The sequence below is a fragment of the Aspergillus uvarum genome, assembly GCF_003184745.1.
Source record: "Aspergillus uvarum CBS 121591 unplaced genomic scaffold BO82scaffold_35, whole genome shotgun sequence".
Taxonomy (NCBI): Eukaryota; Fungi; Ascomycota; class Eurotiomycetes; order Eurotiales; family Aspergillaceae; genus Aspergillus; species Aspergillus uvarum.
Window position 1 is genome coordinate 192,103 of NW_020291332.1, and position 19,695 is coordinate 211,797.

At 51.7% G+C, this 19,695-nt stretch overlaps 6 protein-coding genes and 1 non-coding gene across 7 annotated transcripts; 4 read left to right on the forward strand and 3 right to left on the reverse strand.

Moving 5' to 3' along the window:
- The first annotated feature begins 1,996 nt into the window (after positions 1-1,996).
- Positions 1,997-3,903, forward strand: BO82DRAFT_355359 (glycosyltransferase family 20 protein). The gene is made up of 4 exons (XM_025635432.1): positions 1,997-2,104; positions 2,376-2,751; positions 2,819-3,189; positions 3,279-3,903. The coding sequence occupies exons 1-4, from the start codon at positions 2,062-2,064 to the stop codon at positions 3,620-3,622; spliced, it is 1,134 nt and encodes a 377-aa protein (XP_025490840.1). The 5' UTR covers positions 1,997-2,061; the 3' UTR covers positions 3,623-3,903.
- A 1,677-nt stretch (positions 3,904-5,580) lies between these two features.
- On the forward strand, positions 5,581-6,732 carry BO82DRAFT_106091 (uncharacterized protein). The gene has a single exon (XM_025629760.1). It carries the CDS (start codon positions 5,688-5,690, stop codon positions 6,624-6,626), a length of 939 nt encoding a protein of 312 aa, XP_025490841.1. The 5' UTR covers positions 5,581-5,687; the 3' UTR covers positions 6,627-6,732.
- A 2,534-nt stretch (positions 6,733-9,266) lies between these two features.
- On the forward strand, positions 9,267-11,062 carry png1 (peptide-N4-(N-acetyl-beta-glucosaminyl)asparagine amidase). Its single transcript, XM_025629761.1, has 3 exons — positions 9,267-9,942; positions 10,005-10,405; positions 10,461-11,062. The coding sequence occupies exons 1-3, from the start codon at positions 9,410-9,412 to the stop codon at positions 10,874-10,876; spliced, it is 1,350 nt and encodes a 449-aa protein (XP_025490842.1). The 5' UTR covers positions 9,267-9,409; the 3' UTR covers positions 10,877-11,062.
- A 2,611-nt stretch (positions 11,063-13,673) lies between these two features.
- On the reverse strand, positions 13,674-13,745 carry BO82DRAFT_t200. Its single transcript has one exon. It is a non-coding gene; the product is annotated as a tRNA-Gln (tRNA).
- Positions 13,746-14,121: 376 nt separating this feature from the next.
- On the reverse strand, positions 14,122-14,615 carry BO82DRAFT_106133 (uncharacterized protein). Its single transcript, XM_025629762.1, has one exon. It carries the CDS (start codon positions 14,467-14,469, stop codon positions 14,191-14,193), a length of 279 nt encoding a protein of 92 aa, XP_025490843.1. The 5' UTR covers positions 14,470-14,615; the 3' UTR covers positions 14,122-14,190.
- BO82DRAFT_355362 (PLAC8 family protein) lies at positions 14,381-15,898 on the forward strand. The gene is made up of 3 exons (XM_025635433.1): positions 14,381-14,913; positions 14,993-15,090; positions 15,184-15,898. The coding sequence occupies exons 1-3, from the start codon at positions 14,763-14,765 to the stop codon at positions 15,487-15,489; spliced, it is 555 nt and encodes a 184-aa protein (XP_025490844.1). The 5' UTR covers positions 14,381-14,762; the 3' UTR covers positions 15,490-15,898.
- A 163-nt stretch (positions 15,899-16,061) lies between these two features.
- BO82DRAFT_384295 (uncharacterized protein) lies at positions 16,062-18,648 on the reverse strand (the record flags this gene model as incomplete). The annotated part of the gene is made up of 3 exons (XM_025638093.1): positions 16,062-16,795; positions 16,858-18,314; positions 18,489-18,648. The coding sequence occupies 3 exons, from the start codon at positions 18,646-18,648 to the stop codon at positions 16,469-16,471; spliced, it is 1,944 nt and encodes a 647-aa protein (XP_025490845.1). The 3' UTR covers positions 16,062-16,468.
- Positions 18,649-19,695: the final 1,047 nt, after the last annotated feature.

The following is a 19,695-nucleotide window of genomic DNA, read 5'->3' on the forward strand; positions in this document are numbered from 1 at the left end:
TTTAAGGCTGCAGTGGTGGTGGAGGTGGAGGTGGAGGGAATGATTGCTGAGGATAGAGTTGAAATACGGATCAAAGCGAGGGAAGAGGACAATGGATAGGTCTTTAAGTCACACGAGGATGAATGAAGAGAGAGTGGATGACCCTGAAAATCCCGGGTGGATGCGCGAGAGAGAGAGCGAGAAGGAGAGTGTGCGAGTGTGAGTTAGACACCCGAGCCATGCGCAGAAGGAAGAAGCAGTCAGTGGTGACGTCCATGATTGATGGCTATTGATTGGCCCAGGACCAGGGCACCTGTCAAAACCCGCGGGGAACGGAGCACATGCAAGGCATCAACTACTAGACAGGAACATTCTGGCCTTTTCGTGCGTGAAGGAGGGGTTTGGGCAGGTTTTTTCCTCGTCTTTTTTTCCATTTTCATTTAATTTCTTGGTATCTGTTTTTCTCCAATTTCCGTCTTCGGCCTATGTGTCTATGTGTGGTGGCCTTGGGCAGAGATGAGCTGTGCACGGAGGCACTCAAGACGAAGGCAGAAGGAGGGGGAGGGGCAAAGAATCGAAAGCAAAAGAGGGGAAATGGAAGCCCGGGAGGGGAAAACCAGGAAGATTCTAGCCCATTGAGTGATTTTATTTTCCTTGCTGTTTCTTTTTCTTTTTCTTTTTTGTTTCAAGGCTGGCAAAACCAGCCATCACAGTTGCAAACTATCAGATCACAAGCTCATAACATCAATTGAATATCAAAGAATCCCACCGATCTAGCTAGATCGGGAGAGGAGGCACTAGACGGGGAGTAAAACTTGCCTGCAGCACGGTCTGCAGATAATCAGTTCGACTATCCCTTAGTCTAGTTAGCTTGGGCTGGAGGAAGAAACAAAGAGACCAGGGAAGTATAGAAACGGGCAAAAGCCAATGAGAACAATGACGTTGAGGTTCCCGTGGGATCCGCAACTGATCCACCCGCGGCGTTTGGGCGACGGTTCGAGACAGTTCGACCACCACCGCGTGCCCGGTTTGGTCAATCTTGGTCCAGGTTGGCATCACCACTGCTTACCACTCACAGTCGCACCCTTTGCACATGGATTCGAGGGTTGGTTCAGCAAGAAGGAATTGCACGGGAAAAATAGGAATGGGTCACAACAAGGGGGGTGAAGATGCTGGTAGGTACTTGATAAGAAAATAAGAGAGAAAGAAAGAGAGGAGGGGCAGATGATAGAGGGGGGGAAAGGCGGACAAGCAAGATCGATAGTAACTAGGAAACCCTACAGTACCCTTTCATGGAGGGGCTTGATGAGGCGGTGGTGAAGTAATAACCAACCCAACAATAGTCTACACACTATTATTATTGTTCTGCCAGCCATAACTTAAGAAGTGGAGCTCTTCTTGATTGTTGTGTAGTGTGTACACCAGGGAAACCAAAATTACCACTCTAATCCTCTTCCAAGCCCTGTTCCTGATCTTTATCTCGGTCTTGCCCTTTCACTTCCCCGATCGTTTCTCCCTCTCTTCACCGATACGAAGCCAGGAAATCATCACCACCTCTTCTTCCGTCTCCTCTCCCCTCTCTCCCTCTCTCCCTCTCTCGCCCTCTTGCTCTCTCCATTGCATTATATTACTCTTCCAATTTCTCCTTCCTATCGCTAGACCCCAATTGACCTCCCTCTTGTTTTTCTTGTTCCCATTCCCATCCAAGCTCTCTCCAGATTCGATCAAAAAGAAGAAAAGCGGGGCACAACATCTCCTAGCTTTCCTAGCTTCTCTCCCACCTTCAATTCTCATTTACCTGATTCAGATTGAGTGTCAGCTGTCATGGCCAGCGACGATGCTTCACAGGGCGATTCCCGCCTGTTGATCGTCTCTAATCGGATTCCGATCACCATTCGACGATCGGCAGGAGGGAAGTATGAATTTTCCATGTCCTCGGGAGGATTGGTGACAGGATTGAGTGGACTCTCCAAGGCGACGACTTTCCAGTGGTATGGCTGGCCCGGACTGGAAGTGCCTGAGGATGAGATTGAGTCGGTGACTGCGCGACTGTCGGATGAGTTCAATGCGACACCAGTCTTCATGGACGACAAATTGGCGGATCGTCACTACAATGGCTTCTCCAGTGAGTCGCTGCCCTAATCACCCGCCCCGCGTCTTAACCTACCCCTCTTCTGCTGCTGTTGCTCCCGTTGCTGCGGCGGCGGCTGCTGCTGCTGCTACCTACGGCTCCTTCTGCCCCTCCCTGGGCATTTTGCCCGCATCTGATATGCGTCTGCATATTTCCCAGCTTCCGCGATAGCCACATGGCACCTGGCAACAGGCGCCCCTCCTCCCACTTCCCACTTCCCACTTCCCCCCTCCAATCGGTCACCATGACTAACGTGAGCTGTCAGACTCTATTCTTTGGCCACTGCTGCACTACCACCCCGGTGAAATCGTGTTCGACGAAGCGGCGTGGGATGCCTATCGTGAGGCGAACCGGCTCTTCGCTCGGACCATCGCGCGCGAGGCTCGCGACGGGGACTTGGTTTGGGTCCACGACTACCACCTCATGCTCCTACCGGAATATCTCCGCGAGGAGCTTCACGAGTTGGGCAAGAAGAACATCCGAATCGGATTCTTCCTGCATACCCCCTTCCCCAGTAGCGAGATTTACCGCATCCTGCCCGTGCGGAGTCAACTCTTGCGCGGCGTGCTGCAGTGTGATTTGATCGGATTCCACACCTACGACTATGCGCGTCATTTCTTGAGCTGTTGCTCGCATATCTTGTAGGTCACCATTATTTTGCTTCCCACTCGGAGGTCCCGTCTGTCGCACGCTAACCGGGCGCCGTAGGGGATTGGTCACCACTCCGAGCAGCGTGGAATTCAAGGACAGGTCGGTCGCCGTCGGCGCATTCCCCATTGGCATTGATCCCGACAAATTCACCGAGGGTCTCAAGAGTCCCAAGGTGCAGAACCGGATCGCCAGCTTGGAAAGCAAGTTTGAGGGTACCAAGCTGATGGTCAGTGTCGACCGCCTGGACTATATCAAAGGTATCCCCCAGAAGCTGCATGCTTTGGAGGTCTTCCTGTCCCAGCACCCGGAATGGGTGGGCAAGGTCGTTCTGGTGCAGGTTGCCGTCCCGAGTCGTCAGGATGTCGAAGAATATCAGAATCTGCGCGCGGTGGTTAACGAGCTAGTGGGAAGAATCAACGGCAAATTCGGTAAGTTTATGTTTTTTTTTCTTCGTTTACCCATGACCGTGATAGATCGTGTCTGGATAGCGCAACTGTACTAATGCACAAAATCGCAGGAACGGTGGATTACATGCCCATCCACTTCATGCACAAGTCGGTGAGCTTCGACGAACTCATCGCGCTGTACGCCGCCTCGGACGCGTGTGTGGTGTCGTCGACCCGCGACGGAATGAATCTCGTTTCGTTCGAGTATGTCGCGACCCAGCAGAAGCGCAAGGGCGTGTTGATTCTCTCCGAGTTCGCGGGTGCCGCGCAGAGTCTGAACGGCAGTATTGTCGTCAACCCGTGGAACACGGAGGAGCTGGCCAACGCATACCACGAAGCGGTCTCGATGACCGACGATCTGCGTGCGCAGAAGTTTGAGAAGCTCTACAAGTACATTACCAAGTACACGAGGTAAGCTTACGTGGCCCCCTCCCTCCTTTTCTTCAAACAATGAGACGATCTTCCCGCCCTGTCTTCTTCTCCTACTCCCTTGCCTTCCCGCGCCACGCATGGAGGAAACCCAGACCAGATTACTAATCGTGGTTTCACACTGATGTAGTGCATTCTGGGGCAAGTCTTTCGTCGCCGAATTGTCCAAGTGCTCGACTGCAAATCCGGATGCTTCTTGATGAACGATCTCCTGTCTATTGGCCTATCTTCCCTTTTTCTTTTTCTTTGTCTTCTTCGGTCAACCCTTGGCATGCAATTCAATTTGGTACGACTCCGGCGCACGAGTGAGCATTTCACTATTATGTTTGATAGATTTAGCAGCAGCAGCCTTCACCTTTGCAAAGCACATGACATAGCATTGAATATAGGACAGAAACATTGGACCTGAAGAACAATGATGAATCTGGAACACCGACATGTGGCAAGCCACCGACCTCAGGTATGAGTAAGAGTACAAATGCCTAATCAAGAGATCAAGTCCACCAAACAAAAATTTGGATCTTCCACGTCCAATGTGTAGTTGCCTATCCCTTCTGTCTGGATGAGTATGTAAACTCTTATCGCGGAATCAGGGACTACCCTTCACTCCAACAAATACGTCATCCATCCACGTCAACACATTACAATGTACGAGTACATCTAATCTCGCCCCCTGCCCTGACCTTTGCCCTTGCCCCCGGCCTTCACATCCACACCCACTTCACCCACCCCCACATAGGTAGGTAGATCAGCAATCAAGCTCAAGCTCCATCAAGCGCAGTCCGAAACAAACAGCACCCCTACCCTCTAGATTTTCTACCACAAGGATATTACACAACCATTCCGTCGATGATATAACACGCCTTCCTATTACTATAACACAACAAGTAGTACGGAGTACATATAGGTAGGATCAACAACTGTGTAAGTTGCTGCTTAATACGAATAAATTAAGCCCACAATCGTTAGTAACGCACTCACCCATGACTTCACGATGACATATCGCCCGAACAACGGGTATTAGGACGGGCTTCGGATCGTATGGGTTTTACATATAGAGCCCCCCCACGCCATAAGACAAGAGAATGGCCCTGAGGGTCTAGAATTTGCTTGCACTGACCGGACTATGGTTACATGCACACTCAGATATCCTCGTGTGTTTTGTTTTGTGCAATAGTAGCACGATGGGAGATATTTATTTTAACACTTGGTTATAGATAAGAAGATACCCATCAACAATCTGTTTGAAAGAGAACTCATCGACTGAGCATTACATTGCGCATTTACTGGAGAACCTTCTAGAAAAGACATGTATTTATTGTAGCTGAGTACTCATACATACCCTCTTCTGGAAGAGGGAAACTTGACTCCTCCATATACTCATGCCTGATGAGTAGACGAGAACTAAACTCGGAATTATCCAAACAAGGTAATTCCGAACGTCCCGTTTCAACTTGCACCCGGGAACGAACCCCACCGACCCCTCAGCTCATCTCTCACGTGCTTTCAGCTTCGCAACAGAAAAAGGGTCCTCAAAGTTTCATCAATTCTCGTGAGCGGCCCCGGAGGTGATGACTAACCAGGACATACGTAATCACGAGTCATGGCGAAAAGAAAAAAAAAAGTCAAGCTTAATTCTTAGGGGGAGAGGTTGGAACTAGTCCCGTTGAAGATCCCGTTTTTCCCTCTCTGATCCGTTCGTGATCACGCATTGTCGCTAATATTAGCAACGGACATACTCTTTAAATTGATATACATATTATATCTACTTCAATATGGAGAAGATGAAGAGACAAAAAGAATTTGGGAGTCAACGGTTGTACGAATAACTCATCAGTTGGTTGTCGCTTAATCTTGCTACAATGTCGAAAGAAAATAGAAGAACAGGGTATAAGGTTTATAATCTCATAAAAGCCCAAACCAGGCCCAGACAAATTACCTACTCCAGAATGAAAAAGAAGTCAACTTATGGTCACGTATGATGCGATGCTTTCTGATCAGGGGAAATATTCGCCGCCCCCCGACCAATTTTCTTCCAGGGTCTGGCCGCCATGGACCCCTACTCAAGGTCTCTGCTGTCTTGTGCTGTTGAACCATTGGCATTCGGCATGAGAGACACTTCTAACCTACTCCGTAGAGGGATCTACCCCCTTCCTTCATGGATGGCAGGGTCAGGGACCACTAAAAGTCAAAAATTCGAAGAAGCAGAGGATGACCAGATCTCGACACCTTTTTTTTTTTTTTTTCCTTCCCCGGTGCTCATGGGATTGCGAGTCATTTCATCAACAGAATTCTCAATTGAAGGGCCAAGTTCTCCCATTCGTTTTAACCTTGCCCTTGGCCAGGCCCCGCCAGGGTCTAGGGCAGATTTGTGGTTGACAGGCACCTTGGGAGAGGCTCACGGAAGGGGTTTAGCGGGATGGGGTCTTCCCTTCAAGGCTTCAGGCTCCCAAAGTTCCCTCGGACCTTCAGCCAGATCTTGTGCCATGCCAAGACGGACGCTTGCGCGTCTCCGCCACCATGACGTCCAGATTAGGAAGGATGCCGTAATCTGTTACGCCGGGCGCTTTGAAATTGCTTCCAAATCGAGTTGGCCCAGAGAAAAGGGTAAAGGGAAAAGGGCAAAGGGGAAAGGGCAAGGGAGGCTGTGGCAAGAAAGTCTGGAGGGGTTCCTGCACCTTCAATCTGTCGGTCTGTACGGCTGTCGGCTTGGTCGGGCCGTGCGACCATGTTGCTCAGCTTCCTCTTTCTCTCTCTCACTCTCCGGGGAAATTGGGTTTCGCCGTGTTCCCTGGATGTTCCATGTCAATTATGATGCAAAGGTCTTATTCACCCCAGGGTCTTCTCTGGCAAGGAAAGGAGGAGGTGGCGAGACGGATGTCTATCAACTTATCAACTTCTTGCGTCGTGTACATGAAAATCCTGTCTGTCCGTCGGTGGAGATAGCTGTTGCAATATTGCAGGTGCCGCGTAGTGCTTGCGCTGCATAGGGTGCACGTCTTATCTGTGCATCGCGCACTCACGAGAGGCGCTTTCCCGATGACGGGGTCTCGTACACATATGTATACGTACGATCAACCCTGATAGTCATTGTGTATCACATGGCATATATCAACGCCAGAGGATTCGTCGCCTGGTGAACCCGTGGGCAATCATCAGGATTTTGACCCGAGCAACAGGGCCCGTTTCAAGTCGGTCGGACTCAAGGAAACCTGCATGGGCTTCGCAATGCATGTCGGAGGTCGGACTTAGGGGTCTTATGAGGGCATGCAAGGCATAGAGGAGAGGGCCTCGACCTCAATTCACATTGATCAGGATCACCATGACCATCGGCCGGCTTAAGTCTATCCCGGCGAGCATGGTGATTGGTCCTTATAGGAGGCATCATGGATTGACGACCTGGATCCTCTGCACTACACAGTAGATATCATGTCGGACGCACCTAGCGGAGACTGACCAGGAGTTTGGAAGTTGGATATTGCCGTTTCGGGACCCCATTCAGCAAAAAACCTCAGTTAGTTAGCAAATAGTCACCTTGCTTCCTACGTTGAATTCGTTAGCCTGTTAGATTATTTTCGCATCTCGTCCTATTTGCCCAGAATCGTTACTCTTTTCCAGCAAGGAAGCCCGATCTCTGACTTCCGGCGGGATATCCACTGCTTCGTCAGCGGAGGAAATAGTCTGAGTGGGATTCCGACTATGGGTCCAGTATACTCGTAAGGCTATGCGGTTGAAGCCGCGATGAAGAATTGCCTAGATGGGGAGGGAGATCGATGAAGCTCTTTCGGTTAAGTAGACATTTGCTCCGAAATGCCCTGACTTGAAGCTTTGAAAGTGCGTTCTCATGGCAAGAGACGATGAGGGCAAGAAGAGAAAAAAATCGCTGATCCGGTAGCCTGGAGATGAAGTGGACACTACGTGCGTTGTGCACGGTCACTAAGCTTGACAGAGTGACCGATGGTGACATTTTTTAGCCTGTTGGTCAGAGAGCCGCGTAAGACGTACAGGCTGACGTCGAACGAGATCCTCCATAGCGCGGACCCGGAGTGCGGTCGGTCGCGCTCGAGGATTGCCTTGTTAGGAGATTTTGTTCAGACGCGTCGACGAGAGGAGAAAAGAGAAATTTCAGATACTCCTATGGCTACGCATACAATCATTTCATTTGTCTCGCCGCCCAAGGACGATGATGAAGCCCTTCGGAATCCAAGACATAGCAGTGATCGGAGGCTTGCGTGGACGTGTCTGGTGAAGAAGGGAAAATCCCTCTTCCTTTCTAGTCATGGAGAAGCGAGCAGAGAGCCAAGCTTTGGGAAAGGAGCATCAGCAAGTGGTTTTGCACCCCATCAAAAGACTAAATTGTTGCCAATGTGCCATGCGATGGAGGCATCGTAAGCAATGAGTGGAGCCAAGACATCCAATCTCGCAAGCACTCCGCAAACATATCGATAATCAACCAAAGGATGGTAATGGCTTCAGCGCTGCTGCTGCTACTGCTGCTTTTGCTTGTTGCTGCTGTTGCTGCGACGAGAGGACAACTGGTAAGGGTAGGTAATATTAGGGGAGGAAGGGTGGCAGTGAGAGTGGTTGTGCCAAGGGCCTATTGCCACAGAGGGTAATGGTAGCAAAGGGAAAATAACTTGCACTGAGAGCATACACTTCCCTAGGATGAGGATGCGTGGCAGTATTGCCAACCCTCCAAGAAGATGCGGACGGAAGCAAAGAGGGTCTTGGCCATGGTTCAATTAACTGTTTCGGGGCGGGACACACGCGGCTTGCGGTGCTGGCGCGGGGCCCTGATTGGGGCGAGGAGCTCAAGGCTGACGACGCTTCGCCCTCGCTGCTGGCGTGGATGAAAAAAAAAATTGGAAAAAAATGGCCCTTTAACCCAAAAAACCCATTTTCTACTATGCTACTTCTTATCCAACCACGCTACTCCGTAGACACCCAGTACGGGTCCAGTCATTCAGTCAGTTAGTCAGTCAGTCATCGCTGCAGCTGGCACTCAAAGTCACTGCGCACTCTTCCTACACAGAGTTTCTTCTGAAGTGCCTGTCTTGCTGTCGTAGACTGCCCCATCCAATACTGCGTTTGGTCTGGTCCTCCTCCCTTCTTCCACCACCACCACCACAACCACCACTACCCTACTACAACTCTTTCTTTCTTCCCATTCTTCCTCCTCATCGTCGTCGTCGTCCTCACCTTTTGGTGGACTCCTCACATTGTAGTTTTATCCACCTTCTTAACTTAACTCTAACCGCTTCTCTCTCTCGTTTCTTTCCCTCTTTCTTCCTTTCTTCCCTCTTCGCTCCCCTTTCGGACTCCCTTCCCTTTCCTCCTTCTCCCCTCCCAATCTTCGCCTTACCCTTTCGGTCGTTCTCGGAGCCACGCCCTTCAACCTACTCTTCACTTCTGTTTCACTTAACCTGTAGCCCATTGTCGACTGGCTTCAGGTTCATCTTCGTTGCTCCTACGTCTCCTCCTTCATAGTCGTGGCGGTTACCTTGACTTCAGCGCCAAGCGTGGCGACCGCCTGGCTGGGCTGTGCGACCATCATCATCCTGGTCGACCGACTTGACTGACCGATTCTTTTCTTTCGACAACCCACCCTTGAGCCCCGTCTCCTGTCAAACAGCTTCATTGTTTTGCAAACGACTCGGATCCATTGTCCGAAATATCTAGACTGGAATTGAGAATCGAGTTCGGTCACCCTGGAGATCTATACGCCCTACTGCCGCCGCTGGTGTCATTGACCCTGCCCCTACCACCCACAACCATGGCAGACGGAAGACACCACCACCACAACCAGGCGACGAATCCTGAGAACTTCGATGCCGGCGAACTCACAAATGCCTTCGAACAATTGATGCGTAACAAGCGATTCAATCAACTCCAAGAACAAGCCCGATCGCAATCTCGCACGCAATCACCCTCTCCCGGCCTCTACCCTCCTCCCCATCCCTCGCGAGCACCACCACCGCCGCCCCCGACCGCACCTCAGTACCCGGCCCACCAAATGCCTCCGCAAACATCGTCACAGTCACCCCTACTTCGCAGCTTACCAATCGTCCCTGCCCCTCCTCAAGATCCAGTCTCCCTCAAATTCCGCAACCTCCTCCACGTTCTCTCCGTGACACCAACCAAATACGAAAACCCAGGTCTCCTCGATGAGGCGCTCTCCCACATCCCTCTCGATCGATTGTATGCCGAAGCAGAGGAGGAGAGTCAAATATTGCAGGCCCAGGCAGCTAGTGTAGGGGAACGACCAGAATGGGGTTATCAAGATTGTGTCATTCGGGCGTTGTTAAGGTATGCTTGACTTTTACCCAGAGAGGTGACAGGATTGACAACTTACTCACATCGGGCACCAGATGGTTCAAACGTTCCTTCTTTCAATTCGTCAACAACCCCCCTTGTACTCGCTGTTCCATGCCTACAATCGCCCAAGGCATGACTCCTCCTACGCCCGATGAAACCGCACGGGGCGGCACTCGAGTCGAACTCTACCGATGCTCGGAACCCAGCTGCGGCGCTTATGAGCGGTTCCCCCGGTACTCAGACGTGTGGCAGTTGTTGCAGACGAGACGGGGACGTGCAGGCGAGTGGGCCAACTGCTTCAGCATGTTTTGCAGAGCCCTCGGAGGCCGTGTTCGTTGGGTGTGGAATGCTGAGGATCATGTCTGGACTGAGGTCTATTCCGACCACCAGAAGCGTTGGATTCACGTTGACGCTTGCGAAGAGGCATGGGACCAGCCCCGTCTCTACACTGAGGGTATGTGCTTCATTGTACCGACGCATAGGAGGGATGCTAACGCAGATTGACATAGGTTGGGGCCGCAAGATCTCATACTGCGTTGCTTTCTCGATTGACGGAGCTACGGATGTCACCAGACGATATGTGCGAAGCCCGACGAGGCATGGCGCCCCACGGAACCGTGTACCCGAGGAGGTTCTAGTTTGGTGTATCCACGAAATTCGGAAGAAGCGCCGCGAGAATCTGTCGAAGACAGACCAGCGACGCCTGATGAAGGAGGACGAACGGGAGGAGAAGGAGCTCCGTACCTACACCGCATCCGCCCTTGCAGCCGAGCTGAACAACCTTTTCCCTCGGAACACCACCAACGGCCGCTTGGAAGACCAGAAGACCCCCGCTTCACGACAGGATGCCTCTGTCGAGTGGCTGAACAACAGACAAAGAACCTCCGGCCAGTCAGGCCCAGATGGCTCGCAGGACGGCCGCTAAGGATGCGTTCCTTGAACTGCCCCCCCCCCCCTCTCAACATTTTGCATATACGAAGGCCTAGCGCTCTACGGTCGTTATATACAACAACCCGACCGATTGCCTGGCGGCTTCCATGCAAGATACAACAAACACGACCATATAATTCTGCTGGACTTGATGAATGAAACCGTCACATGAACGATTTACACGAAGAGTTCCACCTATTATAGGATTCAAACTGACCCACTGCATGGTTTGGCACTTATGCGGGCCTCACCATGTCACGTCTGCCGACTTCCGGGAATGATCCCGGCCAAGAATCGGGTCGTTTTCATAGGACTCGTTTTCGGCCTGAGGCCAGAGTCTCAGGCCGGATGAAGATGCCTACAGATCATGTTCGCGATACGCCGACCTGACCATCACACTTCACCTCTTGTGGGTTCATCGAACTCCACCTATCGATCATTGATTTCCTATATGTCATTTGACTTTCCCTTTCCGACTACACATTTTGTCCAAAATGTACTTTCTTTTCTTCTCTTTTTCTCTTTGGACTTCTTTGGAATGATGCATTTTCAGGAGATCTAATCGGATACCTCATTGGGGAACGGTTATGGGTTGGGGGCGCATTTGTGACACGGAGTTGTCTTTCTATTTCTTATATAATGTTCTATAATTCTTTGCATCCTTGTCTTTTTTTATTCAGGGACAGCGCACCCAGCATTGCGGCGGATCAGTCAATGCCATGTTTATGAGACAGATGTTTCGGTCGCATGTAGCCTCAGCAGGCAAAGCGGCATCTCCTATTTTCTTACTTAAGTTCTGGCTCCTGGCGATCTCAGATACCGAATTGAACCCTTACCACAAAGACTTGTTAATCTCGTAGCATGGATCTGTCAGCAGTACGTCACGACATGGTAGTTTGATTGTCCCAAATACACTTTCCGCTTTACCATCCCATCGCAGATTCTGCAGCGCCCTCAGCCCAACCCTATGACGACGGACTACCTCCTCTAACCTTGGCTCCCAGCAATGTGGACCGAATGTCTGTGATGTTCCAGACTCCAGACATACCAGGCGACAGGGGCGAGTCAAAGTAAAATATACATACATACCACTTGACCTCCGGCACGCAATGGAATGCTACGTTTAATCATATGGGCAATCCGGACCGGAGAACACCGTGCCCAAGTCTCCGCGTTTCGAGCATGACAAGACAAGACAACAAGAATCAACAATTGATTGTTTTCTGTAGCAGCCCTTTGGGTTGGTGTTGGGCCCCGGATCGTCCTATTCCGGGGTGGTCTGGCAGGTCTGCGATTCTCGCTGCCTGGGTTTAGTCTAGTCTGGAGAAAAATCTAATCTACAACTCTTGAGGTTATATTGTTGAAGCTAGCGGGTAGTGTATCACAGTCAGAATGCCTGGATACTGGGAGGTGAGGTGCAGTGCCGGCTTCTTTTTTGCTGGAACTCAATTCGAACTCGGCCAGAACTGACCTAAGGGTCCTTGAAAGGAGTGGTAGGTGGTAGGTGGTCGGTGGTCGGTGAATGAACCCTTAATCTCCGTGACCAGACCCGAGAACATGAGAAAAGGGAAAAAGAGGGGTCCAGACGGTCTCCACTTGTGGAACACACGACACATATACACTTCTGGCCCACGTTACTGTGATCCCGTGAGTCTGGGATTGGGCTACGCACAGGAACTACTTATAATCTGACTTTTGGTAAATAGATGTACTTTGCCTCAAGGCATTGGAGGACAAGAAAAACCCAGGCGCATTCAGGAGTCTAGGTACAGTACCGGAGAAGGGTGCGCTAGGTGAAGGTGGGTTTTACGTGTGCGGGTACAGTTTATTGGGGCCCTGAGCCGGACCCGGACCTGGGAAATGGATGTGAGACATTCAGGGGAATGGGCAAACACACGGGGGCTATTCGTGCTCCGATCGGGGCTTTTTCCTCATATCTGTCTTTTCTTCCTTCGGGGCTGAATGAGGTTGAACGCTTGGTTGTTTGACTGAGTTGGGGTGGACTTACTACAAAGTATATCTTCTCATGCGTACCTAGGTAGGTACTGTATAATCTATTGTATGAAGCGTATCAGCACTATCAAGATCCTGACCTATATCGAAGGCCAGTGCAGAACTCTCTTCAATGATCTAACCTCCTTCGTACAGAACCGCGCGTTGTTTTGACAACATTCAAGTTTTCTAGAATTTGCGGTGGTGGTGGTAGTGGTGCCTGGCACGCGATTCCCTCTTCCTCACCCACGCACCCCGCGCGCTCCGAGTAAGACTAAGAAGTGGTCGGGGCGACGGAGCCCCCCCCCTCTGCTATATTTAGACGCGCCGAGCAGCCGGCCAGCCCGGCCAGACGGCCAGACGCGGCTATTCTCTCGTGATCGACATCCAGCGATCACCATCATTGGGTGGTGGTGGTATCATGTGGGCGGGTGGATGGGTCCGCTGGATCTTGAATTTTGAGGGGAGGGAGGTGGTTGGGGTACGTTCCTGATTTTCAGGTAAACCACCCTGACTGGTACCTGATTTATTTGTAGGCTGTATCTATTATTATTAGATTGAAGACAGGTAGATAGTTGTTTACGTTAGAATTGTGTGTAGGTAGTGGTTATAGCCTTAAGCGGAACGGGTCAGGGGAAAGTGCTGAGTACCGCCCGCGGCGCTCAATGACATCGACCCAAACTACGGAGTACGTAACCCTAATCTCAGGGTCTATAGTGCGCCCCCACCGGAGACCTATGTACCCACCCACATATGGGCCTGCGAAGGAGAGGGGGGGAAAGAAAAACAAAAACACAAAAAGGTCGTGCCCGGGATCGAACCGGGATTACAGGAATCAGAATCCTGGGTGCTAACCATTACACTACACAACCTGGTAGTTGTTGTATTAATACTTTGTAGCTATTGTGATTCTATCTTTTGTATGAAGCCTTAGCGGCCCATTTCATCAATATCTACCAGAGAGGTTGGGGACTTCCACTTGCTGATGCGACTTGTTTTTGAAGTGACCAATACATGTAATTAGTACTCAGATATATCAGCGTGAATGACAAGCATAGCAAGCCTCGGTTTGCTTGAGGGTTTGTGTTGCGCAAATTATATATGCTGCTTATGAATTAACTTCCTGTCATGGGCAAATAGGTAGCACGCTTCAGCTCAATCAAGAGGGAAATATAGGTACGCAAAGGGTTGCAGGCCAATCCATGTTCTTTGCTGCAAAATGAACATATCGGCTTTCGGTAACCTATAGAACAGGTAGATACTGATGTGGTCACATAATGTTTACATATGCAGCGCCCCCGACGCCAGCCAATCTTCTCAGAAGATAAAAAGATATGAAAACAGATCAGTGGCGAAATTGCTGGTTGGACTACATGTGTGGCCGAGCCCTCTGAGCTGAAATCGCATGACAGTCAGGGACACAAAGTGGGTGCACATAGGCTTGACTCCATCGCATCCGAATAAATAGTCCTCGGATTTCCGCAGGTATTGTTTTCTCAGCCTGAAAGCTTGACACTGCACATAACAGCCGTGGCACACATTGACAGCAGCAAATGCCTTGTAGCTCAAGGCCACCGCGATGAATCGAACACTCATCCTCTTAAGGCACAGTACCGGCCCCACTCAACTTTGGCAGTGAACACCAAGTGGGTCTATCCAACGGTCCCGCTTCTTTATGAATGCGAGCTTCCTCAACTTCAGCATCATCCAGACTGTATATTCTCGAAGGATGGAACCAACGATGACTTTGGCTCCTATTAACGGCGCCCCTAATCCACAGAGACAAGGTTTTTACTCTCGCAAACCACTATAAGAATCCAGACCCCTGCCATCCAATATGAGGCAAACCACAACAACCCTATACTCTAAATCATCTACTTCCTCCAACAATGGCAAATACCAAGCAACAAAAATCCTACCACGCCTGGCCAACCGACCCGCCAATCTACACTCAAACCAACAACGAGCAAGTCCAAAATATCACCCAGAACAGGGGGTGGAATTATTCCCTCTGCGACTGTTTCTCCCCCGGCTCATTGTGTGAGTTTTTGCCTCCCCAAAGGACCTCCCCCCCCAAGTCAGGGAGTGCAGAAAACAACCACTAAGACCGAGACCCCAGGCCTAACAAGCTGGTGTCTCCCATGCTTAACCTTCGGAAAGACGCAAGCGCGAATCCACGACCCTACACTCCAGAACTTCAGCCACATCAACACTGAGGTGAGTACCATGGCTACCACCAACAAGCCGCTGTTTCCCGCACCCTTTCCCAACCTTGTCGTCGCAGAGATATACTAACTGTGCAAACGATAGTGCGCCATCTTCACCTGCCTCGGCCTCGGTGTCTCCCAATGGATCATCCAAACGATCCGGCGAGGCGAGATGCGCGAGCGCTTCGGCATTGAGGGCTCGTGCTGCGGCGTGCTGCACGACCTTCTGCAGCGGGTGCTGCGCCCTCATTCAGGAGGAGAAGGAGATGGAGCTGCGGACGAGGCCCGAGTTCACGGGGTACCAGGCCGCGCCGCAGATGGCGTATTCTGCCTAGGTTTGGGGTGGGAGGTCATATGGCTGATTGGCCTTGAGGTGTGCGTGAGAGTTGCTCCATCTGCATCCAGCTGATGTGTGTGTTGGGGAGAGGGGGTGGGTAAGGGATGTGTATGTGTATATGACAGCTGGAAGATGCTGTCATCAGTGGCACGACGCCAGGGGGTTTCTTTTGTTCTTGTATACCCTGTTACCTGTGATACTTGTAATGCCGAGCCGTAATTAGGTATCACTCGGTCTGCTTTGAAGTAGTATTCAGAAAGCCATGAGGGAGAACAGAGTTAGAAGTCTGTGCTGCACAAATCAAGACTGAAGAAGGTAATCTCGAGGATATGCAGCGGAAACAAGACAACGGACCGGCCTGAAGCCTCAGGCATATATCCGAAGGGTCTGGGCGTGCCGGATGTGGCGCCGCTTTAATGATTTTCTGCCACCGTCTAAACTGAACAGTTCTCCGGTTCGGTTTTTCGGGACTGTGACTGGTGGAAATTCGCGTGTCCACCGAGGTCGCGAGGTCGCGGGTGTTCTGCCGGACGTAGCGGTGAGGGAGGCGGTCGGCAGCTGGCTAATGTGTGGGGGAGCCTGAGGGGCTAGGTGTCTGAGCGGCAGTGCTCGTGACTGGAGAGCGCGGAAACAATGGACTTCTCAACTTATCGAGCTGGATTTGGTTCCACTTTGAAGACTTGACCTCATCGTCTGGTGTCTCTTCTCTGCTGTCTCTCTACAGGACTCTGAGATGGTTTGCAAACTCGATCACGGGCAAGCAATGACACGGAGGTTAGATAAGTACTACGACCCCACAGAGCAAGACATCCAGATTGCACAGGTATGTGTCGTCACACCCCGTGTGTGCAAATTCATTAGAAGAATATAATCGGAGTAAGGTATATACAGAGCATTAGCGTGTGAAACCGGACAGACCAGACAAATAGTCAGATGTCACAAAAAAGTCCACTATTCAAGAAAAAAAAAAAGTATTGACGAGAATGGAAAAAGAGAAAGGAAAGGATCGGATCCTTCAGCGCCAGGCCTCAGTCTCATCGGGATGTGCTTGCTATACCATGCTCTTGAAACTTGACGCAGAGCGGAACAAGCTTGCCAGCGACGGAAGAGACTTGAGACGCTGAGGCCGTGGCAGGGTTTCGTGCAGCGACGCCGGGGTTGGGAGGTCCGGGCTCGCGCACTGCGAGTAGAATCGGCCGATGTCACCATCAGAGCCGTACTCGGTCGGAGTGGCAGAACTGATCGACCGGGGGATGCCGTCGGTCGAGATCTGGAGATTGCTGCCCATGTACTGGGCTTGGTGGCGCACAGGGTATGCGCCAAAGCAGGCTCGGGGCACGAGACCCTCCTGGGCGGTTTCAAGGACGTTGACAAGAGCCTGCGGAGAACGTTTCATTAGCATACTTGCGGTGACACAATGTGAAGAAGGGATTGACTTACCCATCCGTCGTCGTAGACGAGATGCAGGACGGCATTTTGACCCTCTTTCAGCTCGACGTGCTCGGGGCTGACAGGCTTGAAGTCCATTTCTACCCGGTACACTCTGGCAAAGGAAATATCGGGCGTACCGGGGTAGGTCCGACTCTCCACAGTTGGGCTTCTCGAAACCCGGTCAACAGTCGGGCTCCTTGACACTGAAGGGCTGCTGCTTGCTGTTGACGATAACGATGACGGTGATGATGATCCTGAGGATTCCGGGGAGATGGGCGTGACAGTTTCGACAGTTGCTACTTTTGCCTCCGGGAACTTGCCCGTCTCAAGTTTGGGCGTGCTTGATACTGCAGCATCCTTTAATCGACCGACATCCCCGACCAATGTTTCCGAAGAGCCAGTAGGGCTCTCGATACTTTCAGAAACCTCCATGACAGGGGCGAGCTCGTTTGCATGGCACGACCTAGGAAGGTCCCGCAAGCCTTGGTGCAGACTGCTGCTACTATACGTGCTGTATGTGCTATAAGGACGAGGAACATGGGTCTTGCTCCCCCAGCTCGAATGAACGAACCCGCCAACCTTCTTCAATGTAGTCACACTTGTCGAGTACACCTTGCGACTAAACTCCTTGATCGGCTCATACTTTGCATTCTCGAAGTGGCGACGCAGGACGGGGATTTTGGATTGATATGTTGTCTTGATCTTGCCCCCCGCTTGACGCACGGCGCTGGTCCCTTCGGTGTAGACCTTGGATGCATACCGGACGAACTCATCACTCGTCCTCGGGCTGTCAGACACCTTCTCGCCCCGGCTTTTCGCAATGATTTGCCGAAGACGGCGCTTCTTCCGGCGTAGCGACCACAGGATGAGTCCTGCCATCGCGGCGACGACGATGACCACGCTGAGGCCGATTGCTGCCTTAGTGCCGCCAGGCGTGCCGGCGTGCTTTCCTGAGTCGACGGAGATGACGGTGCTGGTAGCAGTGGCTTCGCTTGGGTTGGATGAGGGGAGGGATTTTGACATTCCGGTAGCAGTAGGAATCACTGCTGTTGCGAAAGTTGTAGCCCCCACGACTGGAGCGGCAGCGGCAGCTGTTGGGGGCTCGGCGCTGGGAGCTCCAGCACTCCATTGGGTGGTCGGGTCTGTCGTCGCAATTCCAGCGGCTGTTTCGCCTGTTGACGCGGCATCGCTAGCGGGAGCTGCCCAGGTGCTGGCCGTTCCCGCTGCGGTGCTGTCCTGTGCAGCTGCAGGGGCAGCAGGAGCAGCAGCAGCAGCAGCAGCTTCTGTACCGGCACCTTCTGCTGTAGTACCTGCGGTGGATTGTGTGGTTGTGTCGGTGGCTGCCGCTGCTGTCCATTGCTCGGTGCTTCCTTGTGCTGTGCCTGCCGCGCTGCCATCAGCAGCAGAGGCTCCGGCGGCAGTAGTACCGTCCGCTGCGGCAACTGGGGCTGTCGCTGCCCATGTACCTGTGCCATCTGAAGTCCCGGCTGCTGTTCCCGCCGCTGTTCCCGCCGCTGTGCCTGCTGCTGTGCCTGCTGCTGTGCCTGCTGCTGTGCCTGCTGCTGTGCCTGCCGCCGTGCCTGCTTCTGTTCCGGTTCCTGTTCCGGCTGTCGATGCATCACCGGCTGCTGCACCACTACCTGCCCATTGTCCAGAGCCGGCCACGGAGGTTCCCGCGGCCCATTGGCTAGTCCCTTCGGTAGAGGCGCCACCGGCTGACCAGGTCGACCCAGAAGCATCGGCCAGTTGAGGTTGCCTCTTAGCAAGGCCAAGGCCATGGGGTCTGTTTCTGAGTCGCATCGTTGGTCCTTGGTGTGGGTGTACGAGCATCGACCAAGCATGCAACAATTGTCGGCTGTGGAGCTAAAAGTCGGGAAAAGGTTTGGAACTGGACGGCTGTCATTGTAACTAAATAAGTGTCAAGCCGGCAGACGCCACAAATCGCTCAACCCATTCGAACCACAACATACACACTACACAAACAAACTACCACCTTCAGTATCCAATTCTGACAATCCACTAGTGCGGTGGGGTTGTTCTCTGCATCTTCTATTGTTGTTGCATCCGCGGGATGCGGAATGTATTTTCTATGGTCTAGCGCATTCTTGGCTGGATGAAGCGCATTCCGGCGTCAACCCTAACGCTCTTTGGGAGATTACACATTGCCCGGGCAGATGGGCCACCTCATACGGCATCCTCTTTATTGTTTCTCCGATTTGCCGTCCGGAGCAGCTTCTCGCTGTCTCCCCGCAGCATGCCTGAGCTCGTTGTCTAGTCAACAGTCGGTCTCCTCTTCGAGCTTGATGTAGCCTTGAGCCTAACATCCAATGCAGATCACTTCCGCTATATCCAGTCTCTGGAAGTCAATGATGACGCTTGCACTTAACAGTCTTTCTCGATGCCCCAGGCAGAGGACTTGGTTGCACCCTTACTTCTGACGCTGACTTGGCTTACTTGTCACAAGCTGTCCATTTTGTCCTGGCGTGCAGGTACCCGTCCAGGCCTCAGTGAGAGTGCGACGGAATGCAGCGGACATTCCTCCAGATTGAGCCCGGACTAGCAGTGGTTCCTTTGTTGTTGTTGTCTCTTGTTTGTGTTTGTGATATAATGGAGTCAGTCAACTTGGTTCATGAGTCTGCTCATCATAGAGTTTAACATATGCTTGGGCTGAGGGTCAACAGTTGAAGACACTAGACACTAGGAGTACAGCCCCAAACATCGACTTCCAAACACTTCTTGTAGTCTTTAGTCCTCTGGCCATTGTCACATAGTTCCACTACAACATTTCTGTACTATATACACCCATCAATATATATTTCACCTCTACACGGTTCCCCTCGGACCCTG